Source organism: Eufriesea mexicana, unplaced genomic scaffold (genome assembly GCF_001483705.2).
Source record: "Eufriesea mexicana isolate 0111107269 unplaced genomic scaffold, ASM148370v2 scaffold5018, whole genome shotgun sequence".
NCBI lineage: Eukaryota > Metazoa > Arthropoda > Insecta > Hymenoptera > Apidae > Eufriesea > Eufriesea mexicana.
The window spans coordinates 141,359-163,121 of NW_016912973.1; the positions used below are offsets into that span (position 1 = coordinate 141,359).

General features: G+C 42.2%; 3 protein-coding genes across 7 annotated transcripts in view; 1 reads left to right on the top strand and 2 right to left on the bottom strand.

The window, feature by feature from the left end:
* Positions 1-9,407, bottom strand: part of Reck (reversion-inducing-cysteine-rich protein with kazal motifs) — a 10,748-nt gene extending 1,341 nt beyond the window's left edge. Inside the window, exons 1-7 of the mRNA XM_017906062.1 lie at positions 9,147-9,407; positions 3,828-3,880; positions 1,942-2,025; positions 1,667-1,703; positions 1,247-1,594; positions 735-1,167; positions 4-621 (exon numbers count right to left, since the gene is read on the bottom strand). Of these exons, the coding sequence (XP_017761551.1) occupies positions 4-621; positions 735-1,167; positions 1,247-1,594; positions 1,667-1,703; positions 1,942-2,025; positions 3,828-3,880; positions 9,147-9,288 (1,715 nt within the window). The 5' untranslated portion in view covers positions 9,289-9,407. The remainder of the gene's footprint in view (positions 1-3; positions 622-734; positions 1,168-1,246; positions 1,595-1,666; positions 1,704-1,941; positions 2,026-3,827; positions 3,881-9,146) is intronic.
* A 3,207-nt stretch (positions 9,408-12,614) lies between these two features.
* Positions 12,615-17,964, top strand: LOC108551797 (zinc finger with UFM1-specific peptidase domain protein). Of its 5 annotated transcripts, none has more exons than XM_017906063.1 (9): positions 12,615-13,652; positions 14,275-14,510; positions 15,055-15,308; positions 15,377-15,680; positions 15,761-16,188; positions 16,263-16,665; positions 16,730-16,857; positions 16,935-17,158; positions 17,261-17,964. In XM_017906063.1, the coding sequence occupies exons 2-9, from the start codon at positions 14,305-14,307 to the stop codon at positions 17,303-17,305; spliced, it is 1,992 nt and encodes a 663-aa protein (XP_017761552.1). In that variant the 5' UTR covers positions 12,615-13,652; positions 14,275-14,304; the 3' UTR covers positions 17,306-17,964. The 5 variants fall into 5 exon arrangements, with proteins under 5 accessions (XP_017761552.1, XP_017761553.1, XP_017761554.1 ...); XM_017906064.1 differs by having other exon boundaries at positions 12,615-13,259; XM_017906065.1 differs by lacking the exon at positions 12,615-13,652 and adding an exon at positions 14,013-14,078.
* A 1,147-nt stretch (positions 17,965-19,111) lies between these two features.
* On the bottom strand, positions 19,112-19,625 carry Cox17 (Cytochrome c oxidase copper chaperone COX17). Its single transcript, XM_017906058.1, has 2 exons — positions 19,420-19,625; positions 19,112-19,213 (listed from the first exon to the last, which is right to left on the bottom strand). Exons 1-2 carry the CDS (start codon positions 19,539-19,541, stop codon positions 19,129-19,131), a joined length of 207 nt encoding a protein of 68 aa, XP_017761547.1. The 5' UTR covers positions 19,542-19,625; the 3' UTR covers positions 19,112-19,128.
* Positions 19,626-21,763: the final 2,138 nt, after the last annotated feature.

A 21,763-nucleotide genomic window follows, 5' to 3' on the forward strand; every position in this document is an offset into this window, starting at 1 on the left:
CAGGAATTGAATTTAAAGCAATTTAACGTTCTACACTTCTCCAAACCGTGTAGCGTGCACTGGCAAATTCGTAGACAGCCTTGTTGGTCGTACCTTGGAATTTGTACCCAAGATCCTACAGGTACTAATTGTTTCGACATTTCTCCCAAAGAACAAGCTGGCACACAACGGTATACTTGTCGTCCATAATGAAGTAACTGACAGATTTCGCCCTGAGCACAAGGATTACTCTTGCAGGGAGTCATAATATCTTCCTCGAGACGTACCACGGACTCGTTATCCTGAGGGTCCTCTAGAAATGGCCTTAGAGAAACACAAGATGCGTCAGATCTAGGTGGTGAAAGTTTTGCGCATAACGTCGCAGCCGTGTGAGGACCAGTGATAGCGGACCAGTCCACGCAACTAGCCATCAATTCTAAACAATCTTCGCGACAAAGTCTTGTCTCGTGAATCCTAGTTTCGCAAGGTCTCAGTTGCAATAGGCATGCAGCTGCGCGAAGAGTTTCCGGTGGGCAGGAAGCAGCAGCTCGGACAGGCACACCCAACCCTCGAACGATTCCGCCTCTGGACCAATGATCAGCTTCCAATTTAGCTGCCTCGTCAGTTGCGGCTGAACAACTCCTAAAAAGCAACAGAAAAGAGAAAATAGAAATAAAGGCGTGGAATAAGAATAGCAATTGGACAAAGTTATGGAACCAGGTTTGGCTGTGATCCAAACGCGAGGGTCTTTCTACCTAAAAAGTGTCGTTGACCTGTCGTTGAATCGAGTGCAATAGGACAGTCCCGAGCAACCCATTTCGCAAGGGTCATCGGTATCCTCGAGACACCGCCTCAGTTCTCCCTCTAGACTCGATGACAAGCATTCGGTATCAAGCTGACGCCATGCGGACTCCCAGTCTGCTTGAAACGCTCTCCAACACAAATTCTGGCACGATGGTTTGGTTGCTTTGGTGCAGCACGACAATTTGCCCGCATCTAGAGGTAGACGAGCTGGCTTTGAGGAACCAGACTTTAGTAAGCAGCTCCAAAACGGTGACTGAGGCAAAACTGGTCTGCATTTTTCTGTCAACGCGTCCATGATTTCTTGATCGGTTGTCGCCGTATGCAGAATCTTTTTGCACGTGTCCAGACAAGCCGAAGTGGTAGCCTCATTGCAACAATGCAAATCTATTTGAAAGACCCAACGATGGCGCTAATGAAATAGAAATCGTAAAAGAAGCAAAACGTTTTATAATTTTTTACTCACGTTGTTTCGGATCTTCGGCATGTTTCACTTCAGCCACGTTTTTCAGACACTTTGGAATCTGATGGAAACACCCTTTGCTACTGTAGAATTTTAGATTTGAAAATTTCCCGGGCTTGTAGAATAGATCTTGACATATGGTTCGACAGGTATCGTTGGACACGTTGCTGCAGCAGTGTTCGGCTTCCTCGCGTCTTTCCAAGCAAGAGAAAAATTCGGGCTCGTCGCTTGGTCGACAGGACTCATTCAGATCCCTTCTGGATCCTGCTAGGGCGCACGTGGATCGACATATAGGATTTTGCGCCAGGTAACAACAACCCCTTCCAGTCCAATTCTCATGTCTCTTTACCTCTATCGAAAGACGAATAATTCAAAATTTTGCATTACTTTAAAAGGGGTTAACGAAATCGTTCACACTCTCACCGTTTAAAGTCGAGTTGACACAGCCCCAGAATTCTGTCTGAAAGCAGAGCAAAGTGAAGTCGAAGGCGAGGATTATCCAGAAAAAGTGAAAACCGAGGCGAATGTAAGAAAAAGGTATCGCAAGAGTCTTTTGTAACACGAATCTATCGATCTCGAGTCCTTTGATCTTCTTCTCGAATCGCGTAAAGTATTGTCACAGGGACGGGGGCATCGGTTCGCATTCGACACGACCTGTGGGTGTCGAGATGGATTAAAAGGATCGATTAAAAGCTTACCAGTTCGAGGGAACAGAACTCCAGCAAACGTCGCGTCGCGTTGTCCCTTGCCGCTGCGTCTGCACCCAGCACTACCAGAGAGATCTGAAAGCACCGCGAACGTATTCTTTTTCAATTCTTGTCTATCGTACGAGAAAGGAGAGATGGATGGAAAAAAGTTGGAACGATTCATGGAAAATGGAGGGGAAGAAAAAAAAACGGCACAGCTGTATGTCTCGCGATGGGAATTTCCACAATTCCGAATGCAAGGTACAACGCATTAGAAGTTATTAAGAATCAAGGACACGAGTACGCTTCGGTCGCCACGATTTCCTGTTGCTTGTCACTGAATGACAATAGACCGCACGGATATCGACTGTTCTACCATTTAGGGATTCATTCGGAATTCAATCGACGTCCACCACGAGGACGTACAGGTCTATTTCGTAGTCAAGTCACGGTTCCGAGTTACGACCATCCATCGGTGTGTGGTGGGTCCTGTTAGTTCTACAGCATTGCCTGGGTCACAGGTTGTATACGTTTTATAATCTATCGATTATACTTGGTTGTCCCTTTTTTTTTTCTTTTCTTACGAATGACGGTCTTTTGCGAAGGAAAAGCGAAGGAAAAGCGAAGGAAAAGCGAAGGAAGAGGAACGATTGTCGGCAAGAATCGAGCAATTAAGGGTTTTAAATAGAACTTTCGGGTCGAACTGTTGCAAATGTTAAGGACGTAAACGATAGCGAACCGTGGAGACGTCGCACGTATTTCTGTCGCGGTATATTCTGGGAGCTATGCACAGCCAAGCCTCGTAGCCATTTTAAAAGGGATGCATTTTTCTTTTCAACTTTTCCACGTTAAATGCCAGCCGTCCAAGTTGCCGAAATCTAATCGATCGAGATCGATGGAAAGATTCAAGGTACAGCTATTTCCATTCTAATTTAACTATTAGACGAGTAATAGTACAGGCGGATATAAATAAACGGTAGGCATTGCATGCTACGCTAGAACTTCCGGTCATTTCGACCGGATGCGACTACTAAACTCATTAATCAATCGCTTCACGTATCACAATAATAATTCATCAGTGGCGTAACGTATGCGGGAAAAGCACGTAAAATATTTATCAAGTGGACCACCCCCAAACCGGGGTTCGATGGAATTTCGTATAGAAAGGGGAGCTGTTCCACGTTCCTAGACGTGAAAGGGAAACGTTCTAGAGAAGATTCGCTTTCGCGGCTACAAATTGCAGGGAAACACGATATCATTGATACCGTGTCTGGTTCACGGAGCGGAGTGCGTCAATTCGTAATATTTGCGTATGAATGAGCTGACCGGGACCCCCAGGGGGGTCGTGCGTAAATCTCTCAGCGGGCCCCAGTGTCTCCGATATTATCTCGAAAGGGGCCCTGCAGCCACTTTTAAAGAAGCTACAACCACGCGTGCACCCCACGTCGCTGGAACCGGGGCCCTGTCGAAAAACCACCGCGTGCTTCCTCTTTTTCTCCTTTCACCTTTCCACCGCGCGCTTCATCCTTCTCGCGCAGTTTCCTTTTTATTTCCGAGAGATCCTAATATATCCGTGGACACGGCATATTTTGTACCCTTTATCGTCCCGGGGTCGGGCCACCGATATTTATCAGCCGGCCAGCGATATCGCATTCGTCCGGCGAAATTATATTCCTCGAAATTGTCTTTTTCTCATTCCCACGGAGATCTTTCGCGCGTATAATTAATAGACACTGTAGGACGATGACTGTACGGCGGACGAGTTAGCGGAACAACTCTCGGTGTCATAGGATTCGCACGGAACTCGTTCCGTTCCTCAAGTTCAAGTGCCTAGCACGTGTAGCTTCACTCGCGAATGTTCAACGTTATAGGATAACGTGTCCAGGAGGATAACGTACTTTGGAGCAGACACTGCGACAAGATCCGGCGGCCAAGGAACAGCAGGACATTTCTGGAACAAACGAAACACAGAGTCAGCTAGTCGGATCTTTTCGGTACACGCGAAAACATATGGCAAGGAGAGGATCTCCGTAGACAGGACGCACATTGCGAGTCGATCCTTTCTCCGCTTTTCCCCTAGACACGAAACAGACGCGTGTCCTGTGTTACGTCAGATAGAAAGAGAAAGGATCCCGCCTTTATGGTGACCGGATGAGGGTACGCGAGACACGTCAAAACCGAAGGACCTTCCGAGGCTCTCTCTTTCATCGGGGGGAAAAAAGCAATGGACAATTACCGTAAACGCCGAAAGGCAAGTGTTCAGTAGCCCAAAATTTTCTTCTCCCTTTTTCAACCTACGTTTTAAACATTTCAAACGCCAATTAATCGGCAACGTTTCTTCTTGATAATTATTACAGTGCACTTCCCGTTCTCCAGGTGACGCAGAGATTATTTTTATTAAACGATCTCACGGTGGAAACGTAAACACGGAGCCGCGTCATATTTTCGTCCCGGCAGTCTCGCGTAAGTGATCTTTTACGACTTTACGGGCATAATATGCGGGTCCAGTCAAACTGGCTTTGGAACGGGGACCGAAATCGTGAATGCCGCGCACAATACCGGAGACAAGGGGGTTCGAAGCGTGTTACAATTAAGTTAATAGATACCAGTCAGACACAAATTGCGGCTGACTATGTTTCTCTGCGTGACTCGCTTCGTATATCGTATACTTTCCATCTCGAGCAGCCAGTCCGATCGTTTTAGCTTGCCATTAACAATTTTTATCTCCACATTTCCAACTTTTTTCTCTTCTTTCTCTCTCCGTGTTCCTATAATAATTCGCTTTGACGTACGAAAGTTTGTGCAGCTGATGAAATAGGACAGACACGGTTCCGTGTTTTCAGAGAAATAGCAGCTGGTTTACGGTATATCGATTTCAAGGGGGACACGGAAGTTGTTCTCCTATCTCTGGTGGATCACGGTGTGTCTAATTGTTAAAAATAATCGTCGAATCGTGTTCTATTTCGAAAGGTTCGTGGAAAGGTAGGAAAATTGCCTTTGATCTTGCTGAGTCAAGCTGGCGGAGTTGTGAAATTCGCCGTGGCAAGTGCGTCGCCTGAAATCGTAACGGGTTTGTGGCTTCTCTCGCGGACGACACAAAAATAGCCGACGTCGTTTGCGGCCATTCGACTTCTACCCCGATCTAAGCCGTGAAGACTCCTTAATTTTATCCACCCGGATGAAATGGAACAACCAAGACCTCCGTCTCTTTGAACGCGACGTTAAAAGCAGCTCTAGAGTTTTCAGGTAAATTTAGGCCCGTACGTTCTCAGACCTCTTTGAAATTTCCGAACCCCTTTCCTTTCAGATATCGGCCAGTGGTCGATAACAAATCGGGCCTTTCGTTTAAACGGTAACACGTTTTTCTTATTTTTACGCTCGCGTGTGTATGTTCTTTTTTTTAATTTGTTTTATCTTTTTTTGCAGAAAGGTGATGGCTGGACGTTTGGACGGGATTGGGCGGAATGTGTCAAGATCAATTTCTTTACGCGTGCCACACGTATCGTGCATGTGGGTGAGAGTGCAGTATAGTTGCATATAAAAGGGCCATGCCTACTCTCGCAGCTGCGCCTTCCATTGCCATATCGTACGCGAATGGTGACATCCACGTCGTTGCACTCGTAAAACTCGCACGATTCTCCCACGCCTAACGATAATAATCCTTCCACCAGATGGAAGATAAGCCAGGAAGTCGGAAAACTTTCCACGAATTTGCATACGGAGCACGTGCATCGGCTTTGGAAACGATAATCGATAAGCGTTTCGTTAATTCCGTTTTCGATTCCCGGCTAATACGAAATTAAAGGACACGCTTCTGTTCGATTGCGCTGTCTAACGAAGTGGCCTGTAGGACCCTCGAAATCAAGTGATCAACGACCACTCTTGGCTCGTTCAACCTGCTGGCCTAATTAGCCCGATCGCTCGTACACGATGCCTCCACGTTTTCTTTTCCACGAGGATGCTCGTGACTGATACCTCGTTACGTCACACTTATCGCACCGATCCAACCAGCTTTCGTCACACCACGTTGGATAGCGTTCGGTGGAAGAATTTTTCCGGTTATATCGGCGGCAAAAACGCGCTGGCTCGGTAGCTGAATGGGAATGTAATTACACAGTACTCGACACGAAAAAGGGTGGAAGGAAGCCGGGAAGGATACTGTATTACGCCTAATTAATACAGTCATCAAACTTGCAAGCGAGTACTTGGCCGAGAGAGCCGCGGTGCATTTTACGGGGAACGTAATGCCAGCCGAACAACAGAGAGAACGAGAGAGAGGAACGATCGAATAAAAGACCGACGAAGAAAGACGGACGATTATAGAAGGGTGAGAGAAAGAGAGAGGGAGGAGAGATAAAAAGGAGAGAATCGAGATACGTGTCTCTCGACATGTTTTTATCCGGCGTGAAGCTGTCACGGGGGTTTTATGTGTTTATTTATCTCTCCACTCTCTCGACACACCACGAACATGTATCGAAAGGCAGAGTATGCCTCTACACGCGGCTGGTGGACCGTGTCAGGGCCCTGCCGATTGGAAGTCGCGTTCTCCTTTAACCCCTTCGTTCAGGCGTCTCGTTCTTTTTTTCAGCAACGCGTTTCGCGACAACCGGTCCAAAGAAATCGTTCCCCCGGAATCTCGGCCGCAACAGGACGTAAATCCTTCAGGAAGCTCCGAATGTCCGTCTAATTGCGGACACTGTTTCGAAAATCATGTAACGAGACACACGTCGCACGGGTGTCCAAGTCGATGGTGGTCCGATCTCCTCTTTTTTCCCCCCCTTACTTTTTCTCTCGTGGGTCCTGACAGCGCGAGGAAATTGCGAATCGAGACACGTACGAATCAGGGACCGTCCGTAAAAATTCTTCCTAACGTTACGATCTTTCGCGTTACGATCTTTTACGCAAGCTCGTTTAATTATCATCGCTGTTGCGACGCTAAACGATCCCACCAGACGAAGACGTCGCGTTTTACGAAGAAACGAGTCAGGATCGTTCGACTGAGATCGCTGGGCTGCTCGTAAAAGACCAGAGAATAAAGTTCCACGAACGTTTAATTGTCGATCATGCTGCATATACTGTCATCAACGTCCCGAATCGATACGTTTATATATTCGCAACGCGAATCCGACCACGCGGCCTCAATTCCCCTATTCGAATAGTCGTCTAATCATCGCGCGATCACAGAGATAATCAAGATTTTAGCAACGTTCCAGTCGGACACGTCGAACGTCCTCCTGTGTAACGTTCTACGAAGAGGAGAATGGCTAACGGGGAGCAGATGGAGAAAATTTCGTGGATTAATAAGCACGGACTGCTGGTTGGTCGAACGATCGACGAAGTTGGGGCGATTAATTAATAACTTCAATCCGTGGATCGATGTATTCAAAGAGTCGCCATAAATCGCTTGCGCAACGTCGCGTTCCAATTTCCAGCTGAAAGACAGGCGAAATTGCGCGCGCGGCATAGAAAGGATTTACGCGCGCGGGGCATGCGTTAAAATTACTATGATCCGGCTTGGTTTTGCGTATTAACGCGGCCAAAAGCCAGCGGCCGCGGGACAACCTCCCCTGCCCTCTCGTATGCCTTTTTCCCGCCCTTCTGTCTCGTTTATCACGCAGCCAGATATTATTTCATGGTCCTTCGCTGATGGCGCATCCAGGCTGAAATTACTGCAATCGAATGACACCTTAACGATGTTTTATTGCGACTACCAAAGGGGTCGAAGGAGCCAAGCTTATCCATGATTTATCGAAGAAACTTAGCCACGCGGTGTCTTGCCTAGCTCTGTGTATCGTTGACAGAGATAAGCGGCGAGTTAAACCGCGACTCCTTACACCGGAACAAACGCCTGGTTCTACCGAAACGACTGCTTTCGATCGTCGATAAAACCCGATAGCCAGAGCTTGTCTAGCGCATTAGCATTGTATGGCATAAATATGGGAGCTGGTTCTACGAGGTACAATCGTTCCTACGCCTTGCTATGACTGCGCTGACTGATAGATATATACCAACCAAGGAGCCTAGCTTGGCTCGCAGCGTGGAAAAAAGGTTCCGCGGGAATTTATGAGATATCAATTAGCACGGAATCATTCCGCTCGCGTGTGCCTCTAGCGAATAACTTGGCAATAAGTCGCGCCCCAACGGGGGGAACGGACGGGAGGAAACGCGTGCAACGAAAAGGTGAGAGGATCGGAGAGAAACGCGACACGTTATCACCTCGCGAACTCTGTTGCACGGATATACGTATACGAGAATATGCGGCTGCCAATGGCTCTCTGCTTGTATAGCTCTCTTTCCTCTTATTGTACAAGACCCGTGGACGCGTTCGAACCGAGTTGAAGAGAGGCAGAGGCGAAGGACCGTTAGCGACACCTCGTTCACACGCACGTGCACCATGTAAATTTTGAGAGAGAGAGAGAGAGAGAGAGAGAAAGAGGGAAAGACGAAGAGAAGAAGAGAAAGAGAGATTAAAGATCAGCGGACCTGGTGACGAAACGCGGAACGAGCAGTTTTTAAGAAATTCCTCGAATCGTTAGTCGCTGGTTCTTCGTCACGCGTGTGTATTCCACGCGTTCAAACGTGGAGCAAGATGCATTAGCAGTGGCAATTAGCGAGGAAAAATTCCGGAAGACGGGTAGCACAGTTTTTGTCCCGTGGATTTCGTGAGAAGCAAAGTTGCATCGACACTTGAGCGTACTTAGGCGCGGAAACTCGATAAAGAAGCCCCGGCCCGCTTCTCGAGTGCGTTGACGATAACGTCGAAGAAGGGAGAGCATTAAGATCACCGCGCGAATCGAACGGCGGAAGAGGCTGAAAAAAGGTAAAAAGGCTGACAAAAGCGGCGAGAATTAATCAAGGAAAGAGAGATAGAGGAGAAGAGGGCAAGCCGAGAGCGCACATGTGGCCGAGAAGTTGTCGTCGATATCTCTTCTCGCACGATGACAAAGCTCCGCGAGGATACGGTCACGCTGAATCTGTCTGTCGACCTCGTATCTTAACGCAGTCGCGAAAACGACCGGGGTTGACATCGGTTATTTTAAAAATAATCGCTGTTCATCTGGCGCCGCGATAACAGGGTTAACGACTCGTGGCGGCTTACCAGCCAAAACCTCTTCCCTTTGATCTTGCCTGGTTGGGATCGCGAGTCCGTGGATCACGCGACAGTAGTGAAATTTCGGGAACGAAAGGAAACGACGAAAGAAGAGGAACTAAATTACCTTGCGCGGCGTCGAGGAAAGGATTGGCGACAACGATGACCGCGAACATCGTCGTCAGCGAACCGATCACCAGCATCGTGGAACACCGCGCGTTTCTGCGAAATCGCGGACGAGTCTCGAGATCCATGATCACTGATCCCATCGAGGCATGTTAACACACGGCGAGCAGCGCGCGAAATGTACTAACGATCGCGAACGATAGTGACAGAGTTGGCATGTCGGCGGGAAGCGGACTCGCGCAAAAACGAAGTGCACTGGAGCGCAGTCCGCGAGCGACTGAGCTTTTCGTCGCACTTGCGGCCTCGAGTCTCTCCGGTAAGCTTTTTACTCGACTGAGTGGGTGAGAGGAAGAAAGAGACCAGACACCGAGAGACCGAGAGAAAGGAGGAGCGAGCGAGAGAGCAGGCCCAAAAGGGAGATAGGGACGGAGGGATTGCGTGTGGGAGGAGGGAAAAGACGCGTGGCGCGTTGTCACGCAGTGCAACTGCTATTGTGACATCTTCGAGCTGTACCCACACGATCCTCGGTATGTACGTATTTTTTCTTCTCTCTCTCTCTCTCTCTCTCTCTTCTTCGTCCGTTCAATCTTATCCTCCTGTATTTTCCTTGCTTTTCAGGGATTTCGCTTATAATTCGACCGACTAACAGGGAATGACACGTGGAGAAGCATCAAGTTGGCATCGTACCCGAAGCCGGGTATCGGTCAATTTCGTTATCTGCTTCCAAACGGATTAGCTGAACGTTGACTCTGCTCGGAAGAGGGATCTCAACGAGAGTCATAAATTCGAAGGAACCACGAGCTAGTTAAGCACGGGTTAGAAAACCGCATTCCTACATCGGGTAAACTGATAACCCACGCCTTGTACACTTCCTTTGATAGCGATTGAGACGTACCACGAGCAAGCATGGTCGTCTTCGGCTATCGTTGGAACATGCGTATCGCTCATTCTGTTACGATCTTCGGCGGACAGTGATTCACTTCGAGAAGAGTTATTCGAGTTGTACAGCGAAGATACTTGGATGGAATATTCGCATACGATATCGTTCGCGATATAGCTGCGCATAAGCAAGATCTAGCACGAAATGAACAGCTCTGGTTAGGTTGTGTGTAGGCGTAGGAGGCTAATTGAGATTGCGAAACGCGATATCTTGTATCGATGCAATGGAAAATGGAAATTTCCCCGTTAGCGGTCGGCAGATTTCGCAGTTAAATTTTGATTCCGTTCCATGACGATGGTACGGGTTGCGTTCCCGAGCCCCTCGCGTAGTCAATCGACTCGATGGTCGGGTAATTTATTAATTTATTCCGCCGATAAATCCGTTTCAATCCGCACGTAGGCTGCGGATGGATTGTTCCTTCTCGAGTCTCTCTCTTCCTTTGCATCTTTATCCACTTTCTTCCGCTGGTGTTTCTCCTTAGAGCAGGCTTGTTATTTCATCGTGGACGCGCACACCCAACGCACCAGACCGTTATTTGCGATAACAATTTTATCGTCGGTAATCATACGATACGTACGGTCGTGTAATTACAATTCGCAGGCGAGATTGTCCCGGCCTTGAAGGAAAACGCGAAAGCTCGACCAGGGAAATTCGTAGTCCATAGACCAAGGGAAAAATGACCAGTGGATAAAACCAGTTTCCAGTTGAACATCGATAAATACCTCGCGAAGTTCTTGCAAATGTGTACCGGTTTACGTAGCAGCATCGCCTCTTTGTACGTTATAAAGACCATTATTAATGTAACATGCTACACTCGACGACTAATTTGCAAAATGAACGGTTGATGGCATTATCCTTGCGATACTTACGAGCCCGTCGTAGTGCTCTTAATATTAACAAAGACATTCGTGGTCTAGAAACCGGGCTCGTAAAATTCCCCTCACGATGCAGTTGCTTGAACTTGAACACTGTCTTCGAACGAGATATTTGATCGCGCGTAATAGGCTACAATTGGCAGTATAAGCCCTACTACGTTCCGGAAGTAATCCGTAGTCGTGAGACTGATGTACGACAATTAAATTCTCGTAGCACGTTGGGTAATTGCAGGTGGTGTGTTCTCAGGCTGGTTATCGTACGGTGATTTTTCCAGACGTTTCAGAAACGCCTAACTTCCAACCTTCTCAATCGACGCGAGATCGTGCCAGAAACGTTTTTGCAATGCGGACTTCGCTCAGCCACGTTTAACTCACTTAAGTAGTCGCAATGGTTATTAATTATCCAGTGGCGAGCGTCGTTTAATTGGACGGCATCTCGTGCATCTATCTGACCATTAGAGACTATGAATTCTGATTTCCTATACTGCTCGTGTGATCGATGATCTTTGAACAATTTCTAGGCGAATAACACGATGTCGAGGACGATTATCTCGATTTGCGATCCAACGATGATCTATGACGGTGATCGATGCTGATCGAATCGATCGTCCTGCAGTTCGAGAAGGTGTCCGTTAGCGAAATAAATTTGCCGGCGATTTACTTTCCATGCATGCACGTTTCAAGTATTTGACTCACGCACCCTTCGAACGAGCGAAAGGAAGGAGGGACAGGGCGAGCGCACGACCAAGGGGAAAGACCAAATAGTTCTGTGAATATTGCATCCTCCGTCAATCGTCGACTGCATGTCAATGAACTAGCATCGAACAGCGACAGAAATTGAGGACCAGAGCTATCTCCTGCTGGCGCAGCACCCATCGTGAGAAATCGAGTTTCTCGCGTAAATTTGTCGCACGTTTTGCACCGTGCCAGAGGAATGTTTTAACCGTGATCAGAATTCCCAATGTCTACCTCTGCCACCCTTTCATCGCGTTTTATCCACCACAAGCAACGACAGTATTTCCATCGTTCCACTCGGGTAACATAATGTCCGACTCTCTTCTCCCCTCGACACTCCGTAACATCCTAACGTGTTCTCCTTTTTCTCTTTCCATATAAACGAACGATCGATTAGACTCTTTAAATTATCGAGGCTTACGCACCTTGAAACGCAACGGCTCACGGATATTAATTCGCCATTGACGACGAGCTGATCGTGTTCTGTGATTTGGATAATGCACCATGCCTATTGCTTTACGATTTGCCGACTTGTCATTATGGAAAACTTCGTCGTAGAGGAACAATAGGCATACAATGAGAGAAATTGGAACGCATCGAGGCGGCGATAAGTGCATTTCGAAAAATCAGACGTCTAAGAACTTCTACGAAGTCATGTTTAAAGGAAAATTTTCGATTCGAAAGGTCAGCCGAATAATCGGTCGTTGGTAGCTTTCGTTAAAACGCCGACTTTGATTATTTTCTGTCCATCGAAGATAATTCTTTGCGACGATGGGCTTCCCAGCTTGTGCCGTTTCAGATTGTAGATAGCCTCGATTTAGACGATTGCCATTTCTCGATAGATCTCGTTTAACGTATAACCCGGAAACGTGTACCGAGTATCGTAAATAAGATTCAAATATCTCGAGTCTGCGCGCTAAAGGTGCCCCCATTGAGCGCATTGTCATCGTAACCTGATATATGTGGTATTTGTTCTGGTGAAAATTCACCATCGTTACACGCGTTGAACAAAATTCTCGGCTTGGCCTGTTCGAGTAGATCCGGACGAACTTCACCGTGAAGTCATACGCGATGTAACTAATGACCGAAAATTCTGTTTTAGTCTACCGAATTGCGAGCATCGGACCGAAGGAAGGTAGTAAGGAGTAACTGGGCGAATTATCGGTAATTCGTGGATAATGGAATTTTGCTGGATGAAAGAATCGCGGCCGAAATCGAGGGAGAATTGAGAGAGGCAAAAGTAAGGCGGAAGTTGGAAAAAGCTTTACCGACCGCGTGCAACGAGGGTTTGGAGGGTGGCGCCTTCGGCAAGGTCCGCTGTAGAAACGCAACCCTCCAGAGAGACGAGTGGCGGAGGATCGACACGGCGGGGTGGTGGAACGAGAAACTCATTTCGTGAAAGTGTCGGGGTGGATTGGCGCTGTCATATGGAGGCAAACGAGGCGCCGTGTTAGGCACTCTGGCCTGCACGGACGCCTTGCTGTGCGCGTGTTACGGGGTAAAAAAGTGTTGGCGAAAAGGGGGTGCAAGCGGGTCGTGTGCTAAAATTGATCCTATTAATTCGGTGAGTGTCATGGTATTGGATGTTACGGGGAAGTCGGAGGCGCGAGTGCAAGAGTACACGCGTTAACCGCGACCCTAAATGGGTCAACCCAACCCAGCAACCTAACGTGTACTCGTTTCTTCTGCGATTCACTGGTTGGCCTAGTTTCCTCGAGTGCGAGCGAGCAAAAAGATACGCGACCTCTTCCTCGTGAAAAACGACATCGAAAGTGCACTCTTCTTCACCTTTGATTCTCTGACCGCCGTGGCCGTGGTTGTCGACGTCGCCATCGTCGTGTCGCGACTCCGTTACTCCGATCGAAGGTTGCTCGTTCGCGAAAGCAACCTATGGAATTCTTGCCGGCTACGGAAATGCATTGATTGACACGCGATCACGGTAGCGGGATGGATACAGGTAATAAAAGGAATTGCAATTGTAAGGGCGTTGCATTTCCTCGTACACGCGGAACCACGATTCAGCAAACGCGGCCCATCGTGCTGGGACGTCTTCCATTCGCGGGAATCGTTGCATCACGGCTGAACTCTATGGGCTTTTGGCCGTAAATCAGCCAACACAATGCATCGGAAACGAGTCGTTACGCATTTTGCTCGTGTTACCGTTTTCGTGTGCTGCGCTCGACAATCACGCGTTCGCGATATACAATTCGCGAGAAAGCTAACGGGTAACCACGGCACAATCGCGAACACTTGTACGCGACCCTGAATTCAATTATCGATTCTCCGAGGAAAATGCTCGACAGTGCAGTTTCGATGCACCGTCGCGAGTTACGTTGTCCAAATCAACATTCTCGTTATTTATTTCATCCAGTGGAATAACGCGGTACGATGTTTGAATGAAAATGCACTTTTCGCGGATTAATATAACGTTAGTTGCCTCGTTTGAAAATTTATTTATTACGAGATGCGGTTATTTGGCAATTCAGGAGAGACACGTTGCATGCATGTTGACTAAAATATTGCATAAATAATTTTCATCGGTGCGAATTTGATAATATGCATTTTTATTTTTATTATAGATCATTAAGTGTTGATTGCATGTAATAAAAATGGCGTCCAGTAAACCACCGGAAATGAATTACACGTGCGAAATTTGCGGTTTGGAAGGTTTCAACGACGAGGAGATGAGGTCTCACATGGTTTTTTATCACCTTCAAGGAGCCGCAAATTGTCCCTTTTGCGATTTAGGTGAAATTTCGCCAACAGAAATGTTAACCCACGTTAACAGTGCCCATCTCGATTATCTAACACCAAGGTATATTTCTTATAATTGTATTTCTCATTTCTTACGTTATTTTTTCATAGATATTCTTTACGTTCGTAGTAGGCTGTTTAAATTATCCTGATTGCGAGGAAAATGGCGGCAAAGATGAGTCTTAGATGTCGCTAATATATACATTACAAAGTTTAGGTATCGTGCAACGAAAGTCTTTACCAGCAAAGCAATTCTTGATCGCTAGATTTATTTTTTGATTTATCCAGTGTATAACAAGTTAAAAACGAAACACGTTAAATCGCAATGAAACAAATTCGCGTTTAACATTCCTGGTTATACATAATAGTTACGTTGAGCATTGTCTCTATACTATTATTTATGAATCATGTAATCATTATGTAGATTAGCTTAAATTAATTGCACGTGATATGACAAATCATCGTAAAAGAAAAGCAGGATATGAATTGGATAATGATTATGAAAAGTATTAAAAATACTTTTGTTAAAAATGTAGTTAATATATGTATAGATATGTATTAGGTATTAATCATAAGATAATAACTGTTTATATCCATTATTCCAGTACGCCAGAAAATGACATGATGGCATTTATCGATGATGATTCATTAGTGGATGATAGGAGACACGATGAATGCCGTGGTCCATGTCCTTCTCCAACTATGTCTCCGAGTCCTCCTCTTCTTCAAAATGGTTGGAGCAGTTCATTTAGTCCTCGTGCTAAGCAGCAGCAAGACATACAAAAATCAGAGCCACAAATTCCTAGTGTTAATGTGAACAATAATAATAACAACAACAACATTGGAAATGTTAATAATGGTACTGAGAAATTTGATGATACTATAATTAAAATCCACAAAGTGAAATAAACAGACATGAATTTACAGTGATAGAAGGTGCAGCTGGACATGGATCTCCACTGCGTTCAGGCCTAAATTTGCAATTAAGATCTCATGCTTCGCCAAAACTTCTAGTTCAAGAGTGCCCTATGTGTCCATACAGTTCTGACAGTCCATTAAGGCTAGAAGAGCATATCAATAGACAACATTTTGATCTCACATCACCGTCCTTCCCACCTGTATCTCCACCATCACGTGATGGTGTTTTTAACTGCCCTCTGTGCATTACATCTTTTCCAAATTCTTCTGATCTTGAGTTACATGTTAATATAGAACACAAAGATATCTTGAGGTAAAATAATACTATAATATTATATATACTAACTCTATCTCATTTGTAATTGTATTATCTGTTTTGCTTCTTTCACATAGTCCTGCGAATGGTGCAGCTTCCCAGTCAGCTCAAGCGACCATTGGTAGCGATACACCTGCATGTCCAGTTTGCTTCAGTACTTCGTTTAAAAGCAACGACGAGCTAACTGCACACATTGAAGAACATTTCAGTAAAAAATGTACTCCATCTCCCATAACTCCAGACTTGTCTACCGATAGAATGTTAGCAAAAGATATGGAGAGACTTGAAAAGGAACTTAGAAAATTACGCGAACAACGTGAATTTGAGATGTTAAGGGCGCAATATGGAATGGACAATCAGGGGAATTTTAGAGAACAAAGCGTCACTAATATGCAGCGGGCTGTATATTCAGGAGAAATGACTATTGCTGATTATTATGAAAGGCAGACAGAACTCAGAGTAGCCGAAAGTAGCGGTATCGATGATGGTAGCTCTTGTATACGTGGTAATTATCTTTGTCTAGAAATGTTTATTTCTAACGTTAAGAATACTTCTCACGAATTGATCAATTTTTTATAGGACTAGTTCCCAAGATACGGGCTGTCAGTCAAGCATGTAGTAATGTATTAAGCACCTGGGTGTGTTCTAATGTAGACCATTATGCCACTACTTATGGAGACAAGGGATGGGGATGCGGTTATAGAAATTTGCAAATGTTAATTTCGTCACTTTTGCAACATACAGGGTACAATGAGTTAGTTTATAAAGCGTGGAATTCTGGTTTGGGTAGCGGTAGTTCTACCAAGAATCCACTACGAAGTTCTATACCGTCGATCTCTAGACTTCAGAAAATGATAGAGTGGGCTTGGGCTCAAGGTTTTGATACTCAAGGAGCGGAACAGTTAGGAGGAAAATTGGTGAATACCAGAAAATGGATTGGCCCTACAGAAGTAGTCATATTATTGTCTAGTTTGAGAATAAAGTATGTTCTTTAATTTGTATTTTTCTTTTTAAAAATCATGTTATACATCATCTTTTTGCCATAGGTGCCAGTTGGTAGATTTTTATACACCAACTAATTCTGATGGTGGACATCCTGAAATGTTTAATTGGGTTTTACAATACTTCCAACGATGCGATGATTTTAAACCACCTCTTTATTTGCAACATCAAGGTAAGTGCATAAGAGGGAATTTTAAAAAATGAAAATAGAATTGCATAAACTATTGCTTATTTTACTGTTATTTGTAGGTCATAGTAGAACAATAATTGGAGTAGAACAATTAAGAGATGGTTCAATAACCATGTTAGTACTCGATCCAAGCCATAGTCCAGCACAAATGGCACAATTTAACAGTACAAGTAGTGCACTCGGTGCAATGCGTTTAGTTCGCAAATCGATTGCAGCAATGAAAGCGAGACAGTATCAAGTCGTTGCTGTTACCGGTATCATGGAAACCGACTTAGAGTATCATGTAAAGTTTTATACATTTATTTACCATATATATATACTTGTCATGAGACTATACTTATAATACAAGAAATTGTTCATTAAATTATATTTTTAATGATTTCAGGACAGCAAAGTATTACGTTTGATTCGCGTACCGCAAGATAGGTGAGATTTACTGGCTCGAACAGGAGTCAAATCTTTTGGAAAGACGATAGACTGCCTCAAACCAATTTTGTCCAGCATCCTTAAAGTTACATGACCGCAATGTTCTAGGTTTTATCATTAGGAGGTTTGCTCCACTGTAGTAGTTGCAAAAATATTATTTAATAATATATTCTTGCATTTTTTCGCCGTCATGTGTCGGCTCCTCAAATCACGTGTATCGAAGCCTGTATCGCGGTCCAGAGTTTTGGAGTTGAAATCGACCGACGAAAGAACTATAAAAATTGTAATTTCTAAAAAATGTCTATATGTCGCGCGTATTGATCTTTTTTTAAATCCAGAATCAGCTCTGAAAATATTGTATTTAAGATGTGTGCTTGGGAAAGAGATTTACAGTTACGATGTATTCAAAAGATAAAACCAATTTGATCGCCGTTTCTTGGTCACAATGTTCTGCTCAATTTTCGTCGCACCGAACAGGCTGTGCTAATTTTTAGTCGACCAATCGTCCTATGCCGATCGGTTGCATCAGCGAAAAAGCCATGGCAGAGCTTGAAAAAATGAGACTCTTTCGTAGCTGTGATGCTGTTATCGATTTAATGCTATCACCAATTCTAAATATTTTTGAAGACACTCCATGTGATCTAAATATTAAAGAAAGCATTGTCCGCGTTTTAACTTCTTTCACTTGTACTTTACATTTTTAATAAACGTTGTTGTCAAAATGTTGTCAATTTTTAGTCAATAAAAGTACCAATAACGATACGCAATGCGCGTTGCGATAAACAAATTTTATATACCATTAAAGAAATTATACTTTACTGAATTTTTATTGTCATTGCTTTTACACAGTTTTTGGGGTGTCTACAAGAATAGAAAACATATTTCCATATATTATATATACATTTATCTATATTCATATACACATACTTGCACACACTCTTCGTTATATTACACTTCATTCACTCATACATAAAGTACAACTACTTTCATACTATTAATGAATATTCTATTTAATTATTGAATTACTTTAAGGCTACCCATACATTAACATGTAAGTTAAACACAATGCTGTGACAAAAAATCAAGTGTAAGCGAATACAGTCCATTAACTTGTTATTTATATCATATAATTAAGAGTTATATTGTTTTCATCATTACAATTATAATTGCTAATATTATTATTGTTATTATTACTATTATTATTATTATTACACTTATTGTACATTATAAATTATACTGATATACACAAGTTTTATTTATTATAATTGAAAGTCATTGGAAAGCCATGGAGAACTTTAAAAAGAAAAATGTATTATTATTTTATAGTTTTGATAATTTATAAAGTGCAGTAGTCAGGTGAAAATTAATCATTTTATCTAGTAAAACCAGATGCAATAATTATGACTGACAGTAAAATTATTATTATTATTTCTATTACATTTTATCATGTTGATTAACTATACGTTCAACATCTTGGAATGTTCTGGTAAAGCAAACTATGGAATTGTTATGCAAGTGTAAAAAAAATACTTCAAATTATTCACATGTCAAATTAAAATATATGCTTTGTTAGAATTCCCAATTTATGTGTGATTGTTTTACACCATTTGAAAAAGAAAAAATATTTTTTCCATTTTAATATGAAATACTACGTATCGTGTGAAGTTCAAGGGGATTTAATAAACAAAACATTTAATACAAATAAAATAATTAATTTATTTCTAAATACTTAATACTAATGTCATTTTAATATATACTAAATAATTATAAGGAACATATATTTTACATTTATGTATTAAATACTGAAAAATAATACATATTTTATATTTATATATTAAATCCTAATGATCGCATACAAGCTTTATGTGCTTCTATATAATGTGTGCAGTTCTCTTCACCTTGGGTAATAATGCTGAAAAAAAAATTAATATTTTATTTGTCAAATAAGTGTATTTAAAAAGTATATTTCAAGATAAGGTTATGTTTTAATGTGTGATTAAAAGCAAATTAATATAGTATCATGTACATTGTGAAAAAGATTTAGTAGTTAAATTTAAATTAAAATTCTAATATTTTATGTAAAAATATTGATTATTGAATATTTAAATATACCCTTACCAATCATCTCTTATTTTTTTCGTCTCTGGACAAGCACAACAAGGTTTCAATGGTTTATTAGACTTTTGCACTTCCTCTGGTTTTGCATTTACGTGATTCAATTTGTCATTTATAATACCCATTGTGATATAATAACAATGTTTTGTTATATGTAACGTTCTATGTGTTAAAACCTTCACGTGTTAAGGGTATCTACGAAACTGTGCTGATACAGCGCCATCCATAAGATTCATTTTCACAAGATTCATTATGCAGAGAAGATTGTGTTTTATGAATAGTTTCAATAATCAATGCGAGAAGCATAATAATAATTAGTATTGTAACCTATTTTAAATATACATACGTTTTCTTCAATTGTGTAATGTACCTATGCGTGTATAATATATGTATTGTGTGTTTCGTGTTTTATTTAAAATGTTTTTGCGAACATAAGTAAGTAAATGTACCTTCAAGCATTATATTGACGAATTTAATAAGAATCTTTGGAATTATCAAGAGGCGAAAAAATATTTTTCAAGTCACGTCTTAACTTTTAAACGATTGAAGTAGTTTAGTAAGATCACTTAATTTATTGCAAATATAGTTATACTCGTAAAATAAGCTTTGATATTATCTCCATTAGAAATGATTAAAACTAGCAATAAAGTTGTTATGATAAAATAAATGTTTACTATGTCTTTATATATTTCATTTGTTATATCTCTATTATTATTCTACTATCATTAAAATCGTATGTATAAGTACTATCATTATAATGATATTATTTCAAATAAAAGAAACGAAATAATGATAGGTTATATAGATTACGCTGCATACAAATTCTCAATATATTTCACGATTGTAATTAACCACCATAAAATGAGAATTTAGAATGAAAAAGAATGTTATGAGAACAGCTATACGTCAAAGACAAAGAATTATATAACCAACGTATTTACTTCTCATGAAGTAAGAACATAGAACGAGCAAAGAGGTGTTTGAATTAGCGCGGGTTAAAGAGAAGAAAGCCAATAGTAAACAAGTAAACAAAAAAGTTAAAAAGTAGGATATCAACTTCGATTTAAAATCGATACTATTTCCAATATATTTGTGCTATGATTGGGCAATAGAAGTATAGTAATGTGCGGACGAATCAAAATTGAAATTGGAACAAAAATAACTATTAACTACGTTTTACCTTTATACAGCGTTATCTATTGCGAACATAATTTTCAGTTGAAACCTAAGAAGTGTTAATAAAAACATAGAATAATAATTTATGATAAAAACAGAGATTGAGAAATACGAATTTCTGATCCCTAATATTTTGGAGTTAATAGCGTTGGTATATAAATAAAGTAAATTACATCTATTCATTTTCTGAAATCCAATATATATATATATACTATACAGTAAACAGATTTAGGGCAAAAGCACTAAAGTAAACTTTAACGAAAAATAAAAATTCCTTTTCTTTTACTCTTCATATTGTTCATGTTCGCAATTGTTCTAGAGAAATGACTAGCCTACAACATATTGACGTGTATTTGGTAATTCTATGTTTTTCTAAGTTGCTCCATTGATCAGGCTTCAAATTCTCCCAAGTCAGTGTTTACTATCGTCACGTGGCGAGTTTGTTGATGTACGTTATCGAGCTCCCAACACGAGGGTTTGTCAGCTTTGGTGTTACCTGTATACGATTGGAGTATGGATCTCATAGCACAGGCGCGTATAATATACCTGTGGCCAGACCTTATGGGATGGACTTCCATTGGCTCCTACCCCATGAGGCAAGCGCAGACTACCTCCAGCTGAGACACTCGCTGGGGTCCCTTGCTTTGCTCCATTTCATTGGTTCAGTGGCGTGGCCTTCGGTTAAGACATGTCGAGGTCGGCAATAACTCAAATTGTGGGAGGACCAATCGGACGCAGGTACTAAAACATGGAGTTATCTTCTTTCGGGAGTGCCGCGATTTTAATTTAATTTGTTTACGTTTATCGCAATTTTAACTTATGCCTCATTTGTTTGTAGGTGCACTATGATTATGTACAAGATTTCCTTGTAAGTAAAGACATTTAATAAAAAATTTATTCTAACAAATTTTAATAACTAAATTTTAACTTTTTCTCTAACGTGTAATATCCATTAGATGATTTAATATTGACAGGACGGTAAAATATATATCGGAAACTTATAAGCAGGATTTTGCCGCCACGCAAGCTTTTTTCGCATATTTAGATTCATCAGGGCTGTAGTCATCCGTAATCTACACCAAGCTCATGGTCCAGTAAATTCCAATTTTTATATAAATAAAATATTTACGTTTTCATATACCTTTATATACTGATTGTAAAATTATAAGAA

Coding starts and splice junctions, on each gene's coding strand:
- Cox17 (XM_017906058.1), bottom strand. CDS start 19,541: ATGGGTATTATAAATGACAAATTGAATCACGTAAATGCAAAACCAGAG. Junction 19,214..19,419: donor AAAAAAATAAGAGATGATTG/GTAAGGGTATAT, acceptor TTTTTTTTTCAG/CATTATTACCCAAGGTGAAG.
- LOC108551797 (XM_017906063.1), top strand. CDS start 14,305: ATGGCGTCCAGTAAACCACCGGAAATGAATTACACGTGCGAAATTTGC. Junction 14,511..15,054: donor CTCGATTATCTAACACCAAG/GTATATTTCTTA, acceptor CCATTATTCCAG/TACGCCAGAAAATGACATGA. Junction 15,309..15,376: donor CATTGGAAATGTTAATAATG/GTACTGAGAAAT, acceptor ATGAATTTACAG/TGATAGAAGGTGCAGCTGGA.